Here is a 19,630-nt window from a genome sequence, read left to right as displayed (position 1 = left end):
CCAGACACAGAGCTTGCACGCCATCATCCCAACAAAGAGCCCTCACAGCAGGTCATAGCTGGCTGCTGCCCTGCCCCAGAGAAGAAAGCTTCACAAAGGTGTCTGTGCAGGCAGGGGTCACCAAGGAACACATGAACAAAGCCTGAGTGTCGGTAAAAATTGCTGATAAACTTGGTTCTGTCTTTTCAGGATTGTAATGGGGTGCCTGGGTCAGAACTGGCATTGGCATTCTGTGTCTATGTAGGGACATGGACTGGGCTCAAAAAGCCCAGGGAAAAAGGAAAGAGGAGTAATGGGGGGTAGGGTGGGGAGGAGATGGGAAGGTAGGGCAGAGGGAGAGATGGGGGAAGGGATCACTAACACTACAGATGTTTGGAAAGAACTACTAGGTCATTAAGTTCCTAAACACACACACACACACACACACACACACACACACACACACACACACACAGCCTGTTCAGACAGTATAATGTTACTTGTATATTTTCAGGGCTGACCACTTGGTATTGCATAACCAGTTTGTGTGCTCTTTACTGGGGAAGGCGATTTCTCCTGCTGGGCACCTCTTAGTTGCCTGTTGTTATTTGTACAGGGTTTTCAGGTCTTAAATGCTTTTCCCCCTTCTCATTTAGCTTGTCCTATTGCTGTTGTCCTTGTTGAGCTCATGTTTAGGCAGCCATGTTAGTGAGATTTTACGGGTGTAGCTTCTCACATCCCTAGGAGACAGTCTCATAGCAAAGTCACTAGAGATTGGGTGAGTGCCAAGTATCTAATCCTATGATAAAATACCATGACCAAGAACAACTTGGGGAGGAAAGGATTTATTTAATCTTACACTTCCAGATAACATTCCATCAATGAAGTAAGGGCAGGAACCTCGATGCAAGAACTGAAACAGAGGCCATGGAGGCGTGCTGCTCACGGCTTGCTCCTCAAGGCTTGCTCAGCCTGCTTTCTGCAGGTTTGCCTACATACAGATCTTATGTCAATCGACAGTCGCTCTTCCCAAATGACTCTAGCTGGGCCCAGGTGACATACAATTAGTCAGCAGGATAAGGGGAAAGTGAAGGAAATCATGGGTGGTGAGGTACAACGTGTCCCCTGGTAACCTCTGATGTGTGTATAAAAGGACACTCACTGAGGGAGTGATGATGGGGCCTCTTGGTCTCTCCTGCACTCTCCTGGCTTGTTACTAGGAGTAAGGTACAGGACAGCCTGTCCCCATGAGCTCATGTGCTCTTCTGCTCAGGAGACAGGAATGGACTCTACTCCCTCAGGTTTCCCAGAGTTTAAAGCATCTTAAATCACCATTACTCAAAAAATAAGGAAGAACCCTGTCTTTCAGTCATAGACACTGCTTAACCAGAGGAACTCGGTTCCTAGTTTATCAAAAGCATTAGGAAGCAGCTTTAGGGGATGCTGAAGGGTTCCTGGAGTAAGAACTTCATCACACGACTGTGGCTAGGTCCCAAGACAGAATCTATCTCCAGTTACCCAAGAATCCGTGATCCCCTTGGCTCTAGGTCTGTCCTTCCTCTGCCTTATAAAGGAGACATCCTGAGGACAAAAGAGGCCAGGGCTGCTGGTGGGATGTAGAAAACAGGAGAGTTCCACAGATTGGCCAAGGGATGCTCAGAATCTTGCCTTTGTTGCACCTTACAAGGCTTCAGATCATTTGTTTTCAAAGCTGTCAATGCTGGGAGAGTGGTACTTGGGGACAGACCTGGCAGAGTGATGCTAATCCGATAATGCTCAAGACCAGACAGGATTGGGATTTGGGGTTCGTTGTTGCTGTTTGTATTTTTTTAGATTTTGGAATGTTTGCATAAGTATAATATATCTGGGGAGCTCAAACTTAAATATGATTTTTATGTTTCATAGGTAACATGTGTGTATATAGTCTGGGGTTGACTTTATGCAATGTTTGGGCATGAAGTGCAATTGAGGTGGGGCATGGAGTTTCTAGTGGGGTTTTTTGGCAGAATTTTAAAAGTTTTGGATTTTGGAGCTTTTGAAGAATTTGGTTTCCAGGTTAGGGATGCTCAAAATACATCCTATATGAGAAATGTTTGAAAACCCGCCCAATTCTGAGGGAAGATGAAGAGGTATCCAATACCATGATCTTAGATTTACAGAATACATCTAGGTCAGAAAGAACCCTTTCATAATTAATTACTAAGTGTAAATATGGAGGAAGACAGACCTAGAACAAAACCCCAGCCATTTTCACGGGATCATCACTACAAGCTACTGGGGTTCATTGACCCTGTGACCTACTTTCTCAAGAGCCATCAGACAGGCAGAGCTTTTGGGTGTGGTTAGGAAGTGGCATCTCTGAGGGGTTCAGTTCTAACTGTCCTGTAGAGCTGATGTCTTCCTAGAGTGCCCAGGGATGAGGCATAGTGAGGTCAGTTTGCAGGGAGATGGGATCCTGAGATAGAAACACTTGCAAACCATCTTCAAAGTCAGAGATGAGAGGCTGGAGATCAAAGGCGGCTCCCAAACCAGAAATGAATGTTACAAGCCTGCTGAGGCCCATCTGTACCTGAATCAAAATATCTCGAGATCTTGAGATAAATGGGTAGAACACATCGGTAGGGAGTGCCTTCGGGGTGAGAACGAAAACCAGGGGAGGTTGAAAGCCGACTACTGAGTACCCCATTTTCCCCAGGTAGGACTTGCACGATTCTGATTACAGTTATCTCTGCTTTATTTTTAATTATTTTAATGAGACCCTCCCTGCCTCCCATCTGAAGGCCAAGAAACCTTCCCTTGTCTGGTCCCACACCTCTATTTGCTGTTAGGGGGCTCTCCCTGAAATCACAATGTAACCTCTACCATGGATTCACTGTGCTTTTCTCTCCAAAAGGTTCACATTCTGGAAACCTGTCTTCCAATGTGGCAGGCAGTGCTGGGAAGTTGGGGAGCCTTTAAGAGGTGTGGCTAAGTGGGAGGTAATTAGCTCAAGAGATTAACAATATAGTTCTCTTGGGGTCCTGGTTGTGGAAAAAGCACATCCACGTGGCTCACACACACTGCGGAGTTTATTTAGCTCTAGAGAATGAAGGGATGTCCTTTGCAGAAGAATAGAACTTGGGTAAATTATGGTAAGCACAGTAAGCCAGGTTCGAAAAACAAAACAAAGCAACAACAAAAAACAAAACAGAATCAAACCAAACAAAACCCCACAAAAAACAAACAACTTCCCAAACACCCCCAAACCAATACTGTGTGCTTTCTCTCCTAAGAGACATCTCGACTAGACACATAAATGTGCCATGGAAGTAGGTTAGTAGAACAGTATGGAGGGGAAGAATGGGGCAAGCAGAAAGAGAGGGGCTGAGGAAGTGGTTTTATTGATTAATTGTTTTTAAATTAGTTTAAGCCTGACCCCAGAATATAATATCACTGGCAAATTCTTACTATGTGACTTGTTCTGCACATGGCTGATAGCCCTGCCAGTTCTCTGCCATTGTGTGATACAGCCAAGAGAGGATCCTGGCCAGAATGCCAATATCATGCTCTTCACTGATTGATCCAGAAAACTGAGATCAATGAACCTCTTTCTTTATAAAGTGTCCAGCCTTGAGTATTGTGTTATAACGACAGGAAATGGACCAAGATAACCACTCCTTTGTATAGTAACCGACTTACATCCTGTACAGGAGATATGGGTTTACTTTTCAGGCTTTGAAATATTTGTGTATACAAAATGCACTGTTTTAGAGATGAGCCCCAAGTTTCCATGCAATACCATGACGCCTCGTCAAGAAGAACCCAGGAAGGCCATCGCAGTCGCAGGGAGCAGCCCCAGGGCACACATTCAGCTCTTCTGCCAGCCTCAGCAGGCAGAACCTGGACTTGAACAAACTCTCACATTCGAGACTGGAGACAGCAGGATGCCATCAACAAAAGGAAGCTAATTATCTTTGGTGTGGTCCCCTCCCTCTTGAGAGAACAGAGGGCAGCTGACCATTCACTGAAACTAAATCGGCCTCCCACTCAAAGAGAATAGGATAAGAAGCAGGAGGCAGGAATTAAAGGAAGAAAATCAGAGGAGGTCCACTGTGGAAAAATGCAAAGTATTACCCTGAGGAGGACAGGATCTCAGCACAGTTATTAATGTCAGGGACATAAAGCCCTGGAAATGCAAACATGGAGAGGCGCCAGGGACTTAGAAAAGGCCAGCAAATAGTACAGGCGCATGCATGCCATCTGGCTGGAGCAGCCACACGAAACAAAGTGTACTGAATCGTGTAGTTGAAATAGCAAGCCATGGCCTGAGACAGCTAGAGTGCTCCCCGTGAGCCCCCAGGAACCTCAGCCATGGCCCTCACAAAGAGCAGGACTCAGGTGAGTTATCGAGAACTGGAGAGAGTGACCACAGAGGGACCGGTGCCGGCATCCGGTTCCTGACATAGCTCACCAAGCCTGCTGAATGGTGGCTGGAGACCATGATAACAAGGCCTGCTGATCTGGACAAAAAGGCAGCTAAGCCGCAGGGAGGCCTCAGGTCCATGCAATGTCTTCCACAATAGGTCATAATGTCCTGCCAGTCTCCAAGGTCACCCACCAGGAGGCAGGCCAAAGCTTTGAGTGCCTACAACAGCCTCGGGGCAGCGGCTACAGGTGTCTTGCAGAGAAAACAAACAAACAAACAATAAAGAATAGTTCTGGTCTAAGGTCACACATCTGACTTTTTCCACCAGACTCAGTAAGCAGAACCTGGACCATCTGAACAAGAGCTCACCATCTGGGACCTAAGGCACTGAGCGGCCATCACCAGGTTAGTCCTGATGGATTCTACCTCTGCCTCTTTGTAAGCACCTGCTCTAAGCACTGACCTTAGTGGGCCACAGGGGCAGTGACGGGATTGAGAGATGATTCCCAGGTCTCTGATCCCAGAAGGAAACAAGAAGTGCAGCCACTCTGGCGTGGATGTAGAGCTAATGGAAGGCAGGAGCAGGTGGCCCAGGCCACTGAGGCAGAGCAAAGAAGATAGAAGAAGGGCCCCAAGATGAAGGCATGAGATTCAACGTGGGGCTGAAACCCACAGGTGTGGGACTCACACCAATTTCACAACAGTGTGCCCGACCTCTCTTGAAAGATGCCTAACTTCCCTGGGCTCCAGCTTCCTCATCCACAAAATAGGGTTAAAAGTAGTAACTCGAGTTGGAGAGATGGCTCAGAGGTTAAGAGCACTGGCTGTTCTCCTAAAGGACTCAGGTTCTGTTCCTGGTACTCACACAGTGTCTTACAAGTGTCTGTAAGTACAGTCCCGAGGGATCTCATACCCTTTTCTGGTCTCTCTGGGCACTGCATGCATGTGGTGACGTGCATATAAATAAAACCAGAACAAACCCCTTAAACAGTGCCTGCCTCCCAGGGTGGTTACAGGACTTGTGTTAACCCAGCACAGCACGAAAACGTACAGCCTCTCCGTAACGTGAGTTTCACAGTCCCAGGCCCGACCAGCTGAGGATAGGTGCACGTGCAGCACAGAGACAGTTCTTTGTGAATACTTCCCATCCTCAGCTGGGCGCACCACAGTGGGCATCTGGATCACATCTGCATCTGCGTCTTGTTGGCTGTTTTCTGTGTGTTCAGGAGGCTGCACCACGCATAGCTTCTGGGTGGGCCCTGCTCCGTTTTATGAGAGGACCTCAAGCACTTGGGACCTGTGAGTCTTTCTTGATGCCTAGAGTCAACTGTACTTCTTCAACCCCGGGGGTTGGTTGTCCTTCCTGTCCTGTGTGCAGGGCACCTGGAGGGATTCCCTTTGGCTAAAGTGGGACCAGGAGGCACGAGGCCAGCCGAGGACACAAGCTGAGTGGAGTGAGAAACTTCTCTGCATCCGACTTTCCCACTTAACGTTCTATTACCTTTCTTCATTGTATGTGGAAGTATTTTGCAATTAATAGTTTGCAAAACTAAGATGAAAGCCCTCTGGTATTTTGAGATTGTGTAATGCAACAGCAGAAGGAGGCTGTTGTTTAAGCATGTTTACTTGTGGCCAAAAGAACAAACAAAAAACAAATGTCAGCTTAATTGTGTGGCTCACAAAATGCACGATACTGTGACAGCTGAGGACGAAAAATAAAAAAGAGTTCTACAGAACTATGTCACCACAAGATGGTAAAATTAGCCATCAAAGCAAACTGGGTGGATGCTTTATTGTTCGTGGTGCTGGGGAAAGAACCCAGCCCTGCACAGCTGTCCCAAAGTCACACCCTGGTCACTTACAGCTGACACTGGAACTCCAGGCTCTAAGTCTTCAGCCATTCTTTAAGCTCTAGTCCTGGAGGTCACAGCACACGGGACAAATCAGAATGCTACCCCTACACTATGGCCTCCATGCCTCAACAGGTCTCTTCCTTCCATGAAGGTGGAGAGAACCCAGAGCCCAGTGTGTCTAGCAGGCTCTCTAAGCCAAGCTACACCCCAGCCCACAACTGGTGGCCTAGTTTTTTCTTACAGCAAAGTACACATATTACAGCCTTCCCTAGTGTCGTGTGGACAACTCGGAATGCTAAACACTTTCCTAATGTGCGACTGTCAATTACTGTGTGCTTCCCGGCCCATCCTAAACTGAAACTCGGAACTGTTCAGTAAGAAACTGCTGCTTTTAGTTTAGTGTGTTCTAGTGCTTAAAGCTTAAGTCCAAGTGGATCAAGGACCTCCACATCAAACCAGACACACTCAAACTAATAGAAGAAAAACTAGGGAAGCATCTAGAACACATGGGCACTGGAAAAAATTTCCTGAACAAAACACCAATGGCTTATGCTCTAAGATCAAGAATCGACAAATGGGATCTCATAAAACTGCAAAGCTTCTGTAAGGCAAAGGACACTGTGGTTAGGACAAAACGGCAACCAACAGATTGGGAAAAGATCTTTACCAATCCTACAACAGATAGAGGCCTTATATCCAAAATATACAAAGAACTCAAGAAGTTAGACCGCAGGGAAACAAATAACCCTATTAAAAAATGGGGTTCAGAGCTAAACAAAGAATTCACAGCTGAGGAATGCCGAATGGCTGAGAAACACCTAAAGAAATGTTCAACATCTTTAGTCATAAGGGAAATGCAAATCAAAACAACCCTGAGATTTCACCTCACACCAGTGAGAATGGCTAAGATCAAAAACTCAGGGGACAGCAGATGCTGGCGAGGATGTGGAGAAAGAGGAACACTCCTCCATTGTTGGTGGGATTGCAGACTGGTAAAACCATTCTGGAAATCAGTCTGGAGGTTCCTCACAAAATTGGACATTGAACTGCCTGAGGATCCAGCTATACCTCTCTTGGGCATATACCCAAAAGATGCTTCAACATATAAAAGAGACACGTGCTCCACTATGTTCATCGCAGCCTTATTTATAATAGCCAGAAACTGGAAAGAACCCAGATGCCCTTCAACAGAGGAATGGATACAGAAAATGTGGTACATCTACACAATGGAATATTACTCAGCTATCAAAAACAACGAGTTTATGAAATTCGTAGGCAAATGGTTGGAACTGGAAAATATCATCCTGAGTGAGCTAACCCAATCACAGAAAGACATACATGGTATGTACTCATTGATAAGTGGCTATTAGCCCAAATGCTTGAATTACCCTAGATCCCTAGAACAAACGAAACTCAAGACGGATGATCAAAATGTGAATGCTTCACTCCTTCTTTAAATGAGGAAAAAGAATACCCTTGGCAGGGAAGGGAGAGGCAAAGATTAAAACAGAGACTGAAGGAACACCCATTCAGAGCCTGCCCCACATGTGGCCCATACATATAAGCCACCCAATTAGACAAGATGGATGAAGCAAAGAAGTGCAGACCGACAGGAGCCGGATGTAGATCGCTCCTGAGAGACACAGCCAGAATACAGCAAATACAGAGGCGAATGCCAGCAGCAAACCACTGAACTGAGAATAGGTCCCCCGTTGAAGGAATCAGAGAAAGAACTGGAAGAGCTTGAAGGGGCTCGAGACCCCAAAAGTACAACAATGTCAAGCAACCAGAGCTTCCAGGGACTAAGCCACTACCTAAAGACTATACATGGACTGACCCTGGACTCTGACCCCATAGGTAGCAATGAATATCCTAGTAAGAGCACCAGTGGAAGGGGAAGCCCTGGGTCCTGCTAAGACTGAACCCCCAGTGAACTAGACTATGGGGGGAGGGCGGCAATGGGGGGAGGGTTGGGAGGGGAACACCCATAAGGAAGGGGAGGGGGGAGGGGGATGTTTGCCCGGAAACCGGGAAAGGGAATAACACTTGAAATGTATATAAGAAATACTCAAGTTAATAAAAAAAAATTAAAAAAAAATTTAAAAAAATATGCAAAACCCTACTTGGGTGTGGTTCCATTGGTGCTTGACTAGCATGCATAAAGCCTTGAGCAGCAGAGATGTGACGACTCAGGCCTGAAATCCCAGCACTGATGAGTGGAGTCAGAAGCATTAGAAGGTCAAGGTTGTCTGTCCTTGGCTACATAGGGAGTTTGAAGTCAGCCTGGGATCTGTGGGACCATTTGTGCTGGTAAGTTTTGATTGACAACCTGACACAACCAATGGCAATATGGGAAGAGGGAACTGAAGAACTGCCTGGATCAGATTAGCCTGTGGCCTTCTCTATGACTGTTGTCTTGATTGATTGATTGATATAGGAGGGCCTGGCCCATGGAGTGGCACTATCCCATGGCAGGTGGACCTGGCCCACATAAGAAAGCTAGCTGGGACAAGCCAATGAGTAAGCCGACAAATGGCATTCTTCCACAGGTTCTGCCGCCAGGCTCCTGCCTTGGGTTCTTGCCATGACCTCCCTCAGTGGTGGATTGTGATTGGGAGTTGGAAGATGAAACACCCTCACCCCGAGTGTGTTTGGTCATGGTGTTTATCACAGCAACAGAAAGACCAGAATCACATATATGTATATGAGTGTGCATGTGAGTGCATGTGTGTGTGTGTGTGTGTGTGTGTGTGTGTGTGTGTGTGTGTGCACTCTCCATTCCTAAGCACTGCACATTATATAACCAAGGGCAGAAGGATTAAGACTATCCCAGGTGCCTGAGGGGTGGGGACAGAGTCAGTCAGAGACAGGAAGGACATCAGCTGGAATTTGGTCAGGAGGCCTGGTGGACAGGGCTCATGCACTCACAGGCCTGTATTCTTCACATCTCAGTGCTGGTTCCCAGGGGACTTGGCGGTCTCTCTCTCTCTCTCTCTCTCTCTCTCTCTCTCTCTCTCTCTCTCTCTCTCTGTGCACTCTATCATAAAAGCTTTCTTCTCGCTTTGCTGGCAGAAGATTAAGGGGAGAACTTTAAAACGAGGCCCTCCCCAGTTCCAGCTCCACCTGGTTTCAGGGTGAGCAGTAGCCTGGCAAACAACATCATAGCATCTGGGGATGACGATGTCCCACCTGGACTCTCTACATGGAGACTTCTGGGTTTGGGCAGGACCTGGGTGTGCTGTTTCTGGCCATAGCAGTCTCTTGTACCATCAGACCCTGAAGGCCAGAGTCCCCTGGGTCCTTGATGACAGCTCATCCCTGCAGCCCTGCCTGCGGTACTCCTTCTTTACTGACAGCAGAGGGACACGCTGATGTCCACAGGACAGGACTCCACCGCGGCCAAGCACCCTTCACAAAGTCGTCAGGCCTTATGCTCCTAACTTAGGGCTGGCAGAACAAATCAAGAACTTTTCAAGAAACCCAGAAACCTCTGTCCTGCTCTCCAAGGACACTTCCTGGGTGCTCTGCAAGCTGAAGGCTTAGCTGCTGCTACTCTGGATGAGCAGTGATTGTGAGGGGGAGGGGGATACATGCTTTGGGCTCAAGTGGATGCTGTCGAGACCTGGGTTGGAACTGCAGCCCCTGGCAGCAGCCATGAGAGCTCTTGTCCTACACCTGGGATCATCTCAGTGACTCCTGGCCTCTGTTAACATACCTGCTATGTGACTTCCCTCAGCCATCTCCCGTAACTGCCCCTTACTCCATGCAGGCTTCCCCAAAGGGAAGTCACTGTGTCAAGGGGTGTTCAGGAATAAGGCACCCCAGCAGGGGCAAGGGTTTCTTGGAATGGCCAATTATCAGGACGGCAATCTCCCAGGTGTAGTCTATAGGCCTCGGTTCTTACAGGAGGAGGGTAAGTGAGAAGGGCTTCACTTCTCCCTAAAAAGAGTTAATAAGTGATCTGGGGTCAGGAAATTTCACCCAAGATTGCAGCAGCAGCATTCTGCCCACACATTCCGACTAACCATTTGGGACTACTGGTCTCCCTCCCCGACACTTTTCCCCATCCCTGATGTTATGTGAAAACATGCTTGCTGTGGGTTTGGGGGAGCTGAGGGCTAGCACATGGGAAGTCTTGGGTAAATTCCTCTACAAGCCCCTCTCCAGTGTTAACAAACACAATTGGACTTTATTGCAGATGAGACATGATCAGCTCCTAAACCAATTTGAGTGCTATGAAGAGAAAGACACTGGCTCTTTGGACTGAGTGCCAGTGTGGGAACATTAGTCTCCTACCTACTGCGGTTTGACTATTTCAACTCCTCATGGAGTGAAAGGGCACCCATCTGTCTTCACTTTCAGTGCTGTCGACAATAAACAACACGGGACATTCAAGACCATCTTATATAATAGGTTCTCTGCATGATGATGATGAAGTGTTCTGAGAACATTTAAGGTGGACCAGGCTAAGCGAGGAAGCTGGGCAGGCTGTGTACATTAAATGCAATTTCTGCTGAAGCTATTTTAGCTTACAGTGTTGATATTCAGATCTATCCCCATAATAAAGTCCAGGGGCATCTGTGTGTTAATCATAGGGCTGATAGCTTAGGAGGGACTTGGATTTGGGTGACCTTGTAGGACTGTCACAGGGAGAACTGTGGGGTCAGAAGGAGCAGTGAGATCTTAAGACTGTGCTGGAGCCTCAAGTCACAAGTTTAGATTGGGGTCTGGCTTCAATCTTCTCCTGGATTTGACAGCAATTGAATGCCACCAGCCAGTGACCTGTGGAGACTGTATTGTTTGGGGGAATCATCTATCTGACCTCAAATATTTCAGATGGTTCAAGAGTTCCAGGAATGCCTGCCATGTAACTGGGAGGTCAAGTTTCAGAGAGTTTAGGTAGGAAGGAGCTTAAAACCAATCCTGCTTTCTCCCCCTCCTCCTAGCTGCTCCAGGCCATTGTCATGCCCCCTACAGAGTTTGGCTAAATAAGGCAAAGAAATTTCTGCTGCAGATCTGCAATTGTGAGCGCTGCCTCCTTTGCTGTGTGTAAGCACAGTTTTCTTTTTATTTGTTGATTTATGAGTTACTTAAAAACTGAACATGCCAAAATTAGATGGGACCCAGAAATAACCTACTAACAGCAACATTTAAGAAGTGATAAAATGTGACAAACTGTATGGGACCCAGGAATGGTGACACAGGGGCAGCATCTGGCACGGAGCACATAATGATACTGTGCAACGATACCCTGGCTTTACCACATTTGGAAAGTTTCGAGTTTGATCTCCACTTGAAAACGTTTGGTCCACTTGGCCTGACTTCCAAGCTTAGTGGTGGACTCAGTCTCCACTCTGGCTCGTGTTCTGGAAGGGCATGGTAAAACTTCAGGAGTGGGACACTGAGTCAACAGTTTGCTTCTTTGCTTTCTATTCAGTAACAGTGCAACCCAGAGGCTTCTCCCTCCCCTCCAGCTTCCAGTCCTGTCCTGCCCTCTTCCGTGTCCCATCTATTTGTCCCCTTGGAGAAAATCCGGTTGGCTTTGTGAACTGAAGCTTCTACTGGTGACCATGGAGCCTGCTGATGGGAAGCCAAAGACTGTAGGCTCTGAAGGCTCAGTCCCGACTCATTCTCAGAGAGCAGGAGAGACCTTGGAAAGGCCAGCTGTGTCTCACAAGGTCTCCCGCATACCTTCTGCTCTGTTTCCTAGACTTTGGAGCAGCTGAGAAGAAATGAACACTCAAGAGAAGAGTTTCTTCTTTAAGTTCTCTCTAGATAAGAGAACTGAGTCAAGATTTAAGTATGGATGGTCCCAGGTTAAGATGGCAATTTCATGATGCTATTACACATGTAATTTTGAAACTAACTGTGAGATTCTCTGTTCAAATCCTTTCTCAAACTAGACACGATCCATCCAACCTGCTTTTGACACTGGCAGAAACTGTGGGTCCCAGTCAGCTGTAGAAAATGCTTCGTCCATTAGACAAGCACACAGAAATACTATCTGTCACCAAACATTGCCTTTCCGGGCCTGTCACCCTAAGGAGCAGGGGGAATGAGTGTCTTATAGAGTCAGGAAGAAAACTCAGGAGAGCCCTGTCAGGCAGAGTGAGCTAGGCCACCCTGGCACATCAGACAAGCTGCTAACAGAAAGTGTGTGATCTCAACCTCTTGCTGTTCTGTTCTTTCTGAAGTTGCTCTCCCACAGTTCATCTATCTCCAGAGGAACAGGCTGTCTGGTTACCACCCACTGTCAGCTCTCAGAGCCTGGGGTCACCAAGAGGCAAGTCTCTGCCATATTTGTTCTTCTTTTGTGATTTTAATTGAATCACTGCTATTTCATTTTTTTTTAATTCTTAGAACCATATTTTAATACCTAAGTCAGTGGTGTTGTGTGTGTGTGTGTGTGTGTGTGTGTGTGTGTGTGTGTGTAGGATGCTTCCCTCCAGAATAAAACAATGATGGTCATTCCTCTGCATGTCCAAAGAAAAGATAATAAAATCACATTATAGGGTGCTGGTGCTTTTCCTAGTTTTTGCTGTGTGATGTTCAAAAAAGTTAATCATTAAAATATACATTTCCATTTGGCTTTATTTTCTTTTAAATAAAAAGTAATTGCCCACACACATGCACCCGAAGGAAGTCACAATTTGCTGCCTGACATTTGCTGGCACCGCAAATGCAGTGCCCACGCTCAGGCGGGCTCACCTTTAAGGCACAGCAGCCTTCTAAACAGTGAGAGATACAATTCCAAGTTGACATTCTGCACAGCTCGGCTCCCACCATCTCCCAGCTTCCCCCCTTTCATGCCCGTGAGGCCCCTGGGCTGTAGTCTCCCACAGCTCCTATATCTAGCGTTATCTTCCGTAGCATTATCGCTTAAAACAAACGATGTAGCACTTATTCCTTATTCCTTGGAGAAAGGGGTCTAAGAGGTAAAGAAGCTGACGAACACTAAGTTTGCAGGATTGAAGCAAGTCTCCTGTGGCCTCTGGGGTGTCAGTTGTGGGAAGAAATGCCCATTAGAGGCTCTTACACCACATGTCCCATGTAAATCTGTCGGACTATTAGCTACTATACCAGTGCGGGCTCCACATTGTAATTTCTTCGGTCTGTTGAAAAGCTGTACAGCTGGTGAAGTGGGTGAAGACTTATCCAAGGGAAAGGGGACTGCAGAAGAAGCAATTGCATGGCTCTGGGTAAGGCAGATGCTCAGTCTCTATTTCAATATAGGGTAAGGGGTATTAATCTTTCATAGGTCATGCCCAAGCTTTATAGACAAAAAGATCAACTGGATATTTGCGGGCATGAGTGAGAGCTCCCTAGTAGTGTGCCTTTTTCCTCTAGGATGGTGGGCAAGATCTCCTAGTTTGAGAAGGGCAGTATGAACCCTACCCTGGTTCCTCCAATTCCTGGAGAGTGGGGTAGCTCTGATTAGCTATATGGGTTCAAGGCCATCAGTCCCCCAAAGATCAGGCTCCTTACTTTTACTAATCCCCAAAGAAACATAATGGGCTGGCTGGGAGACTTGGTTGTGTTAATCACAGCCAGGGATCATCTCATTCCACGGGGTTGCTGCGTACCATCCATCTAGAGCCCTTCATCGTGATTTTCAGTCAGTTCTATCAACCTTGGGCAGGTCTGCAAATCCTTGTATAAGGATGGTAGTCTTTGAATCCTAGTTGAGCCTCCATAGCTATAGGGTGAGGGATGATTATCTGTAGGGTCCGTGGGATGGGCAATTCTGGAAATTGCAAAGACCAACGCATGGACAAAGTGAAGTGACAGATCCCAAGAACCAAGTGGCCTGGGGGCTGGGGCATTTTATAGGATCCCAGGGCCCTCCCTTTTCCTAAATCCCTTCCCTTCTCTCTCATTGGTCCTCCCAGCAGACTCTTTCTTCCTGTAGTTAGTTACCAGTTGTAACTGTAGCAAAGTCCTCCAGGAACCAGAAGCAGCCCCCTTAAAGGGGCTCATCCCTGCCTTCTCCGATCTGCCTAACTGACTATCCCACATGTTTCTGGGAAGACTAACACTGATAAAGACCACAGGGGACCTGATACAGCACCTCTTCAGATGGCCCTGCAGCTGGCTGGCAGGTTGATGACTCCCGGGACATTTCCCAGAACAGAGCTGGCATGTGTGAGTCCAAGTCTACAAGGATCTGATCTTCTGTTATCCAATCAGATAAGGAGAATAATCAGGGTGGGATGTGGCTCCACTTCTGCCAGGCATTGGCATTGGAACCCATTCAGTCACCAGCAACACCCAACCTTAGTTCTCCTGCTTTGACTGCTCCTGGCAGACTCTAAACAGGCTTCCAAGTGTTTCCTGGGGTTGGTGTGGAGAAAGACTTGGATTGAGAGTCTCGAAAAGGCAACACTACACCATCCTGGCTGTGGGAAGCCCACTTCAGTGGGCCAACCACTCTTCCGCAGGAATCCAGAGTTGGATGTGCACGTGTGGGCAGGTGAGAAGCATTGGCCGTTCACAAAGGGGCCCAGCACAGCAGGTCACTGAGGAGATCTCGGGGCCTGAGGAGCTTGTAGGACACTCTAAGAGTATGAATACAGTGAATGGGTCCCAGGCTGAGAGACTCTCCTCTCTGCTGTCACTTAGCCAAAAGCAGGAAGAGGGTGCTACCAGATACCACTTTAGAGTGAGAAGCTGTAATTCTTGACTTTAATGTCAGGAAAACCACCTAAGTCGATGAAATGAATTCTTTCCTTATATAAACAACATGAAGCAGCTCAGAAGCTGCCAATGGAAAGCAGTGGATTCTGGAAAATGACAGACGAGGCTTGAACTAGTTTCCTTTCATACTCACGTCTTGACCTCATATGTCTCAGAAATGTTATCTTCACGGTCAAGATGGCAAAGCCTGAGTTCAAATCCTCCGTGCTCTGAACCTATCTGTATAGAAACCAAACACCCTGGAAAGACTGTTTAATCAGTAACAGTACTTGGATTTGGCTTCTTGATTACTGGAGCTGACTATCCAAGAGACTAGGATAGAGGTCTTAAGGAATGGTAGTGTTCCTTTAAAAAATAGATGCAATCTTTCTGAGAATGCTTCAAACTGTCCTGACTTGCAACAGTTTATCATGCCACAGTTTCTAATACATTCAATTAAGAGATCAACAGAAAGGCTGCAGTCTGGACACAGCCACCACACAGGGGAACGGTGGTACTCTGTAATTAGAAACTTCTGTGGTTCACAGATACACTAAAGATCCTTAAGACTCTGCCAAGCAGATGAGACACGGCATAATTAAAACATACTATTTATTCCGAATTCTGTCAATTTAAGGCTTGTCAGAAAGTATTTCTTCCTCAGTGAACACTGAAGTTGGAGTGAAGGCTTCATAACTGTAGGATCTGGTAACGAGTTTCCTATCCACGTGAGCCAGGCTTCTGCTATTTAGAATCCATGAAGAAAGTTTCAAAGTCCAGATTCAAGTCAGACACAAGGGCATCCACAAAATCATCGATGGAAGGACATTTCTGCAGCATGCCTGCAATTACAGCACCAAGACACTTACATTAGCATTCGAACACACCAGGGCAGCACAAAGGGTCACACCCATACTGGGGGACACTGTGACTTCTAAAACCAGAGGTTGGCACTACAGTCCCACCACGAGAAGACAATTCATTAAAGTCACGGGGAGCATGTGACCCGAAGCTGCTCGAGACTTCAAAGCATTTCATTCTTTAAGCAGCACCTGGCTTTGTAACTTAGGCCCAAATGCATTTCCCAAGAATTCTGTTTCTGTAGCTATTACTGTCCACTTGGAATCACCAGGTTGAATTGTTGAATTACTGTTGACCAGAGTAATTTAAAATTTAAGTAAGTTGAGTTTTAAGCACATTCTATATGCTTCAACCCAAATGAGATGTTATTCTTTTGTAGAAGTCTTCTTTCTTAGGTCCTCCAGACTTCCCTCATCAGCAGAAGGGGATCCATAGAAATTCTGATGGTCTCAAGAGGCCACCCCAAAAGATGCCCCACGAATAGGACACACTGATGGATTCTGCTTATGTGAAATTCAGAATGGTCTGGAGAGACACAAAGTCACACAGGTGCCATAGCAGTAGCCTTTGGAACAGGGTGTGAGGGAACATTCTAGAGTGATCCAGTTCTCTAACTGGATAACAATTCAAGTTATACTAGTGTTAAATTAATTGAATAGAACCTAACAGATGCCTAAAAATTTTTACCATTATTCAATACCAAATGGTCAGCCTTGAAAACATACATGTAAGTAACACTATACAGATTGAATGGGCTATATTTAGAAGTATATGCATATGCATGTATGTATGTAACAACAGTGAGAAAAAGAGGCCATGGATTTGAAAGAGCAAGGAGAGTAGATGGGAAGGTTTGGAGGGAGGAAAGGAAGGGGAGAAATGATGTAATTACATTATAATCTCAAAAAATAAAAACAATTAAAAAATTACCAAAAGAACATTAGTTCCAAACTTTTAGAGAAGCACAATCCTGTAAACCTACAACAGTGTCTGCCGCTCACTGAATTTGTCTGGGGTACAGGGCGAGGCTGGAAGAGGTCTTAGGAGGGTAATCTGAGGCTCTGAAATAGAGCGGCAGGGGACCAGAAGGGGAACCCAACTGGACACAGGAGGAACAAGACCGTGTGGACAACCATGGGCCAAGCTGAGCAGCAGAGAACAGTCACGTGGTGATGTCTGGGCTGTAGTCAGCAGTGAGAAGAGACCTTGGATCGCAGGGATGGTTCAAGGTCTGTAGACAGGATGCAGCCATTCTGCAGGTGCTGTGCACAGGTAAGTAAAAACTGCTCCCAGTATATGAAATCTACCCACTAGGCTGGTGCAGCTGAGAACAATAATAGTATTTTCATTCTGAGCTTAAATAAAGTATTTTTTCTACTCTTTCCAGTTCAGATTTTTATAGCCCCATCTTGAGAAAATAGGGACAGAAACTACACTGTGATGCCTTTATTTATCCACCTAAAGCACCATTTTCTTCCTTACGGTAAAATAACTTGCACAGATGAGAGCGGGTCCTGTGCTTGCCCGGCTGTCAGTGCAGCATTCTCTAACGGCCACTCTGTAGCATCTTCTGGACTGCACCTCAGATGCAGTGGTGCAGACTCCACCTGATTGAACAGCAGGGCACACACCTTCCCTGGGCTCCAGGTTTCTTGTAGCAGAGCCCGTTTGCAGGAAAATCTTTAAGCATGGTTTTCAATCAATTATTACACAATTTTCTTTTAATATCCGAAACATTTCTATAATTACATGGCTGCTTGTCTTTAATTAAATGCCTGTAACTGTCAGAGGGTAAAACCATTTATTCAGAGCCAATCTACACAGGTGAGTGTGGCCATGCCGTGTCTCTGAAGTGGTTCGCTTCAACTCAATAACCTGCCAGCAGAAATGGCCCCATCCTCGGAACCGAGGGACTCGATACATGTCATTGTGCCAACTGCCCGTCCCACACCATTCCTGCGCTCAAACGGTGACTGCGGCAACAGGAAAAAAACCACAAACTTCTTGGGTTTTCCTCAAAAAATCTTGTGAGAGCGAAACAGTTTGGTGATTCAGTCCATCATGTGATTGCTGAAGATCAGAGTGAGGAAGGAAGAATTCGGGGCTTGGAGGATCAGGAAGAGTAGCCTCTGGGTACGCAGCCGCGCCAATCAAAGGACCAAAGGGAACAGCTGAAGCGTTTTACAAGCGTCAGCATGACCTGATTCTATGTACAGAATTAAAGACTAACCTGGTGTTTCAGAGAGTTTTACAAATAAGAAAACCTGCAGTTGGCTGTTATATTTATCGGGCCTGGTTAGTTTTTAGTCACCGCAACACAAGCTAGAGCCATCTGGGAAGAGGAAACCTTAGCTGAAAAAATGCCACCATCAGACAGGCCTGTAGGAGAGTGCATCTGTGTGTGCGTATGTATTGGGGTGGGGGCACTTTCTTAATTAATGACTGGCGTGGGAAAGCCCAGACCACCGTGAGCAGTGTCACTCCTGGGATGATAAGAAAGGTGGGATGAACACGAACCAGAGGAACAACAGATCGTAAGTACCTTTCCTCTACGGTCTCTGCTTCAGGCCCTGCTTCTGGGTTTCTGCCTGAAGTTTCTGCCCTGACTTCCCTTCATGGAAGACTGCAGGCCGAGGGGGAAATAAACTTTCTTCCCCATGCTGCTTTTGTTCAGTGTTTCACCAGAGCAAGAGAAAGCAAACTAAAACAGTATCTACTTAACTATCTACCAAACGTCTCAAAGAACACTTGGGTTTGAAAAAAAGGTGTTGTCAAAAATGTTCCCTTCACCTTCAAGTCCTAATTTGGAAAGGGTGACAGTAGCTGTGTCGTTCCCAGCAGACCCGGACACAGTTCTCTGTGGAAATCAGCATGGGGGATACAGATGCAAACAAGTGGGGTCTGTTCTGTGTTCACAGGCAAGAACACAGGCCAATGGCCAAAGGGAAAACAAAAGGTCAAAGTGCACTGTGCCTATCGATTTACAAAAGAAAGCTGGGGCTTTCAGTCTCATGAACCTGCCTAACTTCAAAGCTAAGGAGCCGTTAAGTAAGATGATTTTAACAGATTTTTCTCCTGTTAAGTGAGAGGCAAACTGACCAACAAAAACAGTATACTTGCAGCCTCGCTGGTCTACTTCTAGGAGCTTGTTTAACAACCTGGAAACACAGGGCAATTTTTCTGGGCCTAACTAAATGATTTATAGTATTAAGTGGATTCTAGACCTGTCTGCTGAAGCAGGCAGGTTTCCAAAGTGCACCGCATGCTTTCTTCCCAGTGACTATTGATCCTGGGCTGGAAAGAGTGGAGGCAGTGATGGCTCACAGGGGTACAGACCCAGCAGATACAGATGGGACTCATGGGACTGCTAGGGAACGGCCATTCAAAGTGGAGTGGGTACTAAGTGGCAAGCGTGGTGGTAAGAGCATTAACCACCTGGCTCTTTTTGAAAAATGTATTACTTATCTTTTAAAATGAGTTATTTATTTTATTTGTATGAGTACACCATTGTTGTCTTCAGACACACCAAAAGAGAGCATCAGATCCCATTACAGATGGTTGTGAGCCACCTTGTGGGTGCTGGGATTTGAACTCAGGACCTCTGGAAGGGCAGTCAGTGCTCTTAACCACTGAGCCATCTCTCCGGCCCCCTGATTATATTTGTATTTATTCACATACATGCATATCTTTATGCACGAATACATATTAACAGGACTTGCTGAGTCTGCTTTTATTGTGTGGATGGTCTCAAGAATGAGCGCCTACCATAGAGACACATCTCTCGACCAGAGGAGGGGACATCCATTCCTCATGGTTGTTTCCTTGAACCCTGGGAGTCTGAGTCTAGAACCCACGTTCT

General features: G+C 46.4%; 1 protein-coding gene across 2 annotated transcripts in view; it reads right to left on the bottom strand.

The window, feature by feature from the left end:
* The window catches only part of Mipep (mitochondrial intermediate peptidase), a 125,466-nt gene that overhangs the window by 4,050 nt on the left and 101,786 nt on the right, over positions 1 to 19,630 (bottom strand). Inside the window, 1 exon segment of one of the 2 annotated variants that reach the window (NM_031052.2) lies at positions 15,506 to 15,752. The exons of the other annotated variant lie outside the window; for it this stretch is intronic. Coding sequence (NP_112314.2) covers positions 15,655 to 15,752 — 98 coding nt within the window. The 3' untranslated portion in view covers positions 15,506 to 15,654. 2 annotated transcript variants of the gene reach the window in all.

The sequence above is a fragment of the Rattus norvegicus genome, chromosome 15 (genome assembly GCF_021556685.1).
Source record: "Rattus norvegicus strain SHRSP/BbbUtx chromosome 15, alternate assembly SHRSP_T2T, whole genome shotgun sequence".
NCBI classification, from domain to species: Eukaryota; Metazoa; Chordata; class Mammalia; order Rodentia; family Muridae; genus Rattus; species Rattus norvegicus.
This window is presented reverse-complemented; position numbering and strand designations above follow the sequence as displayed.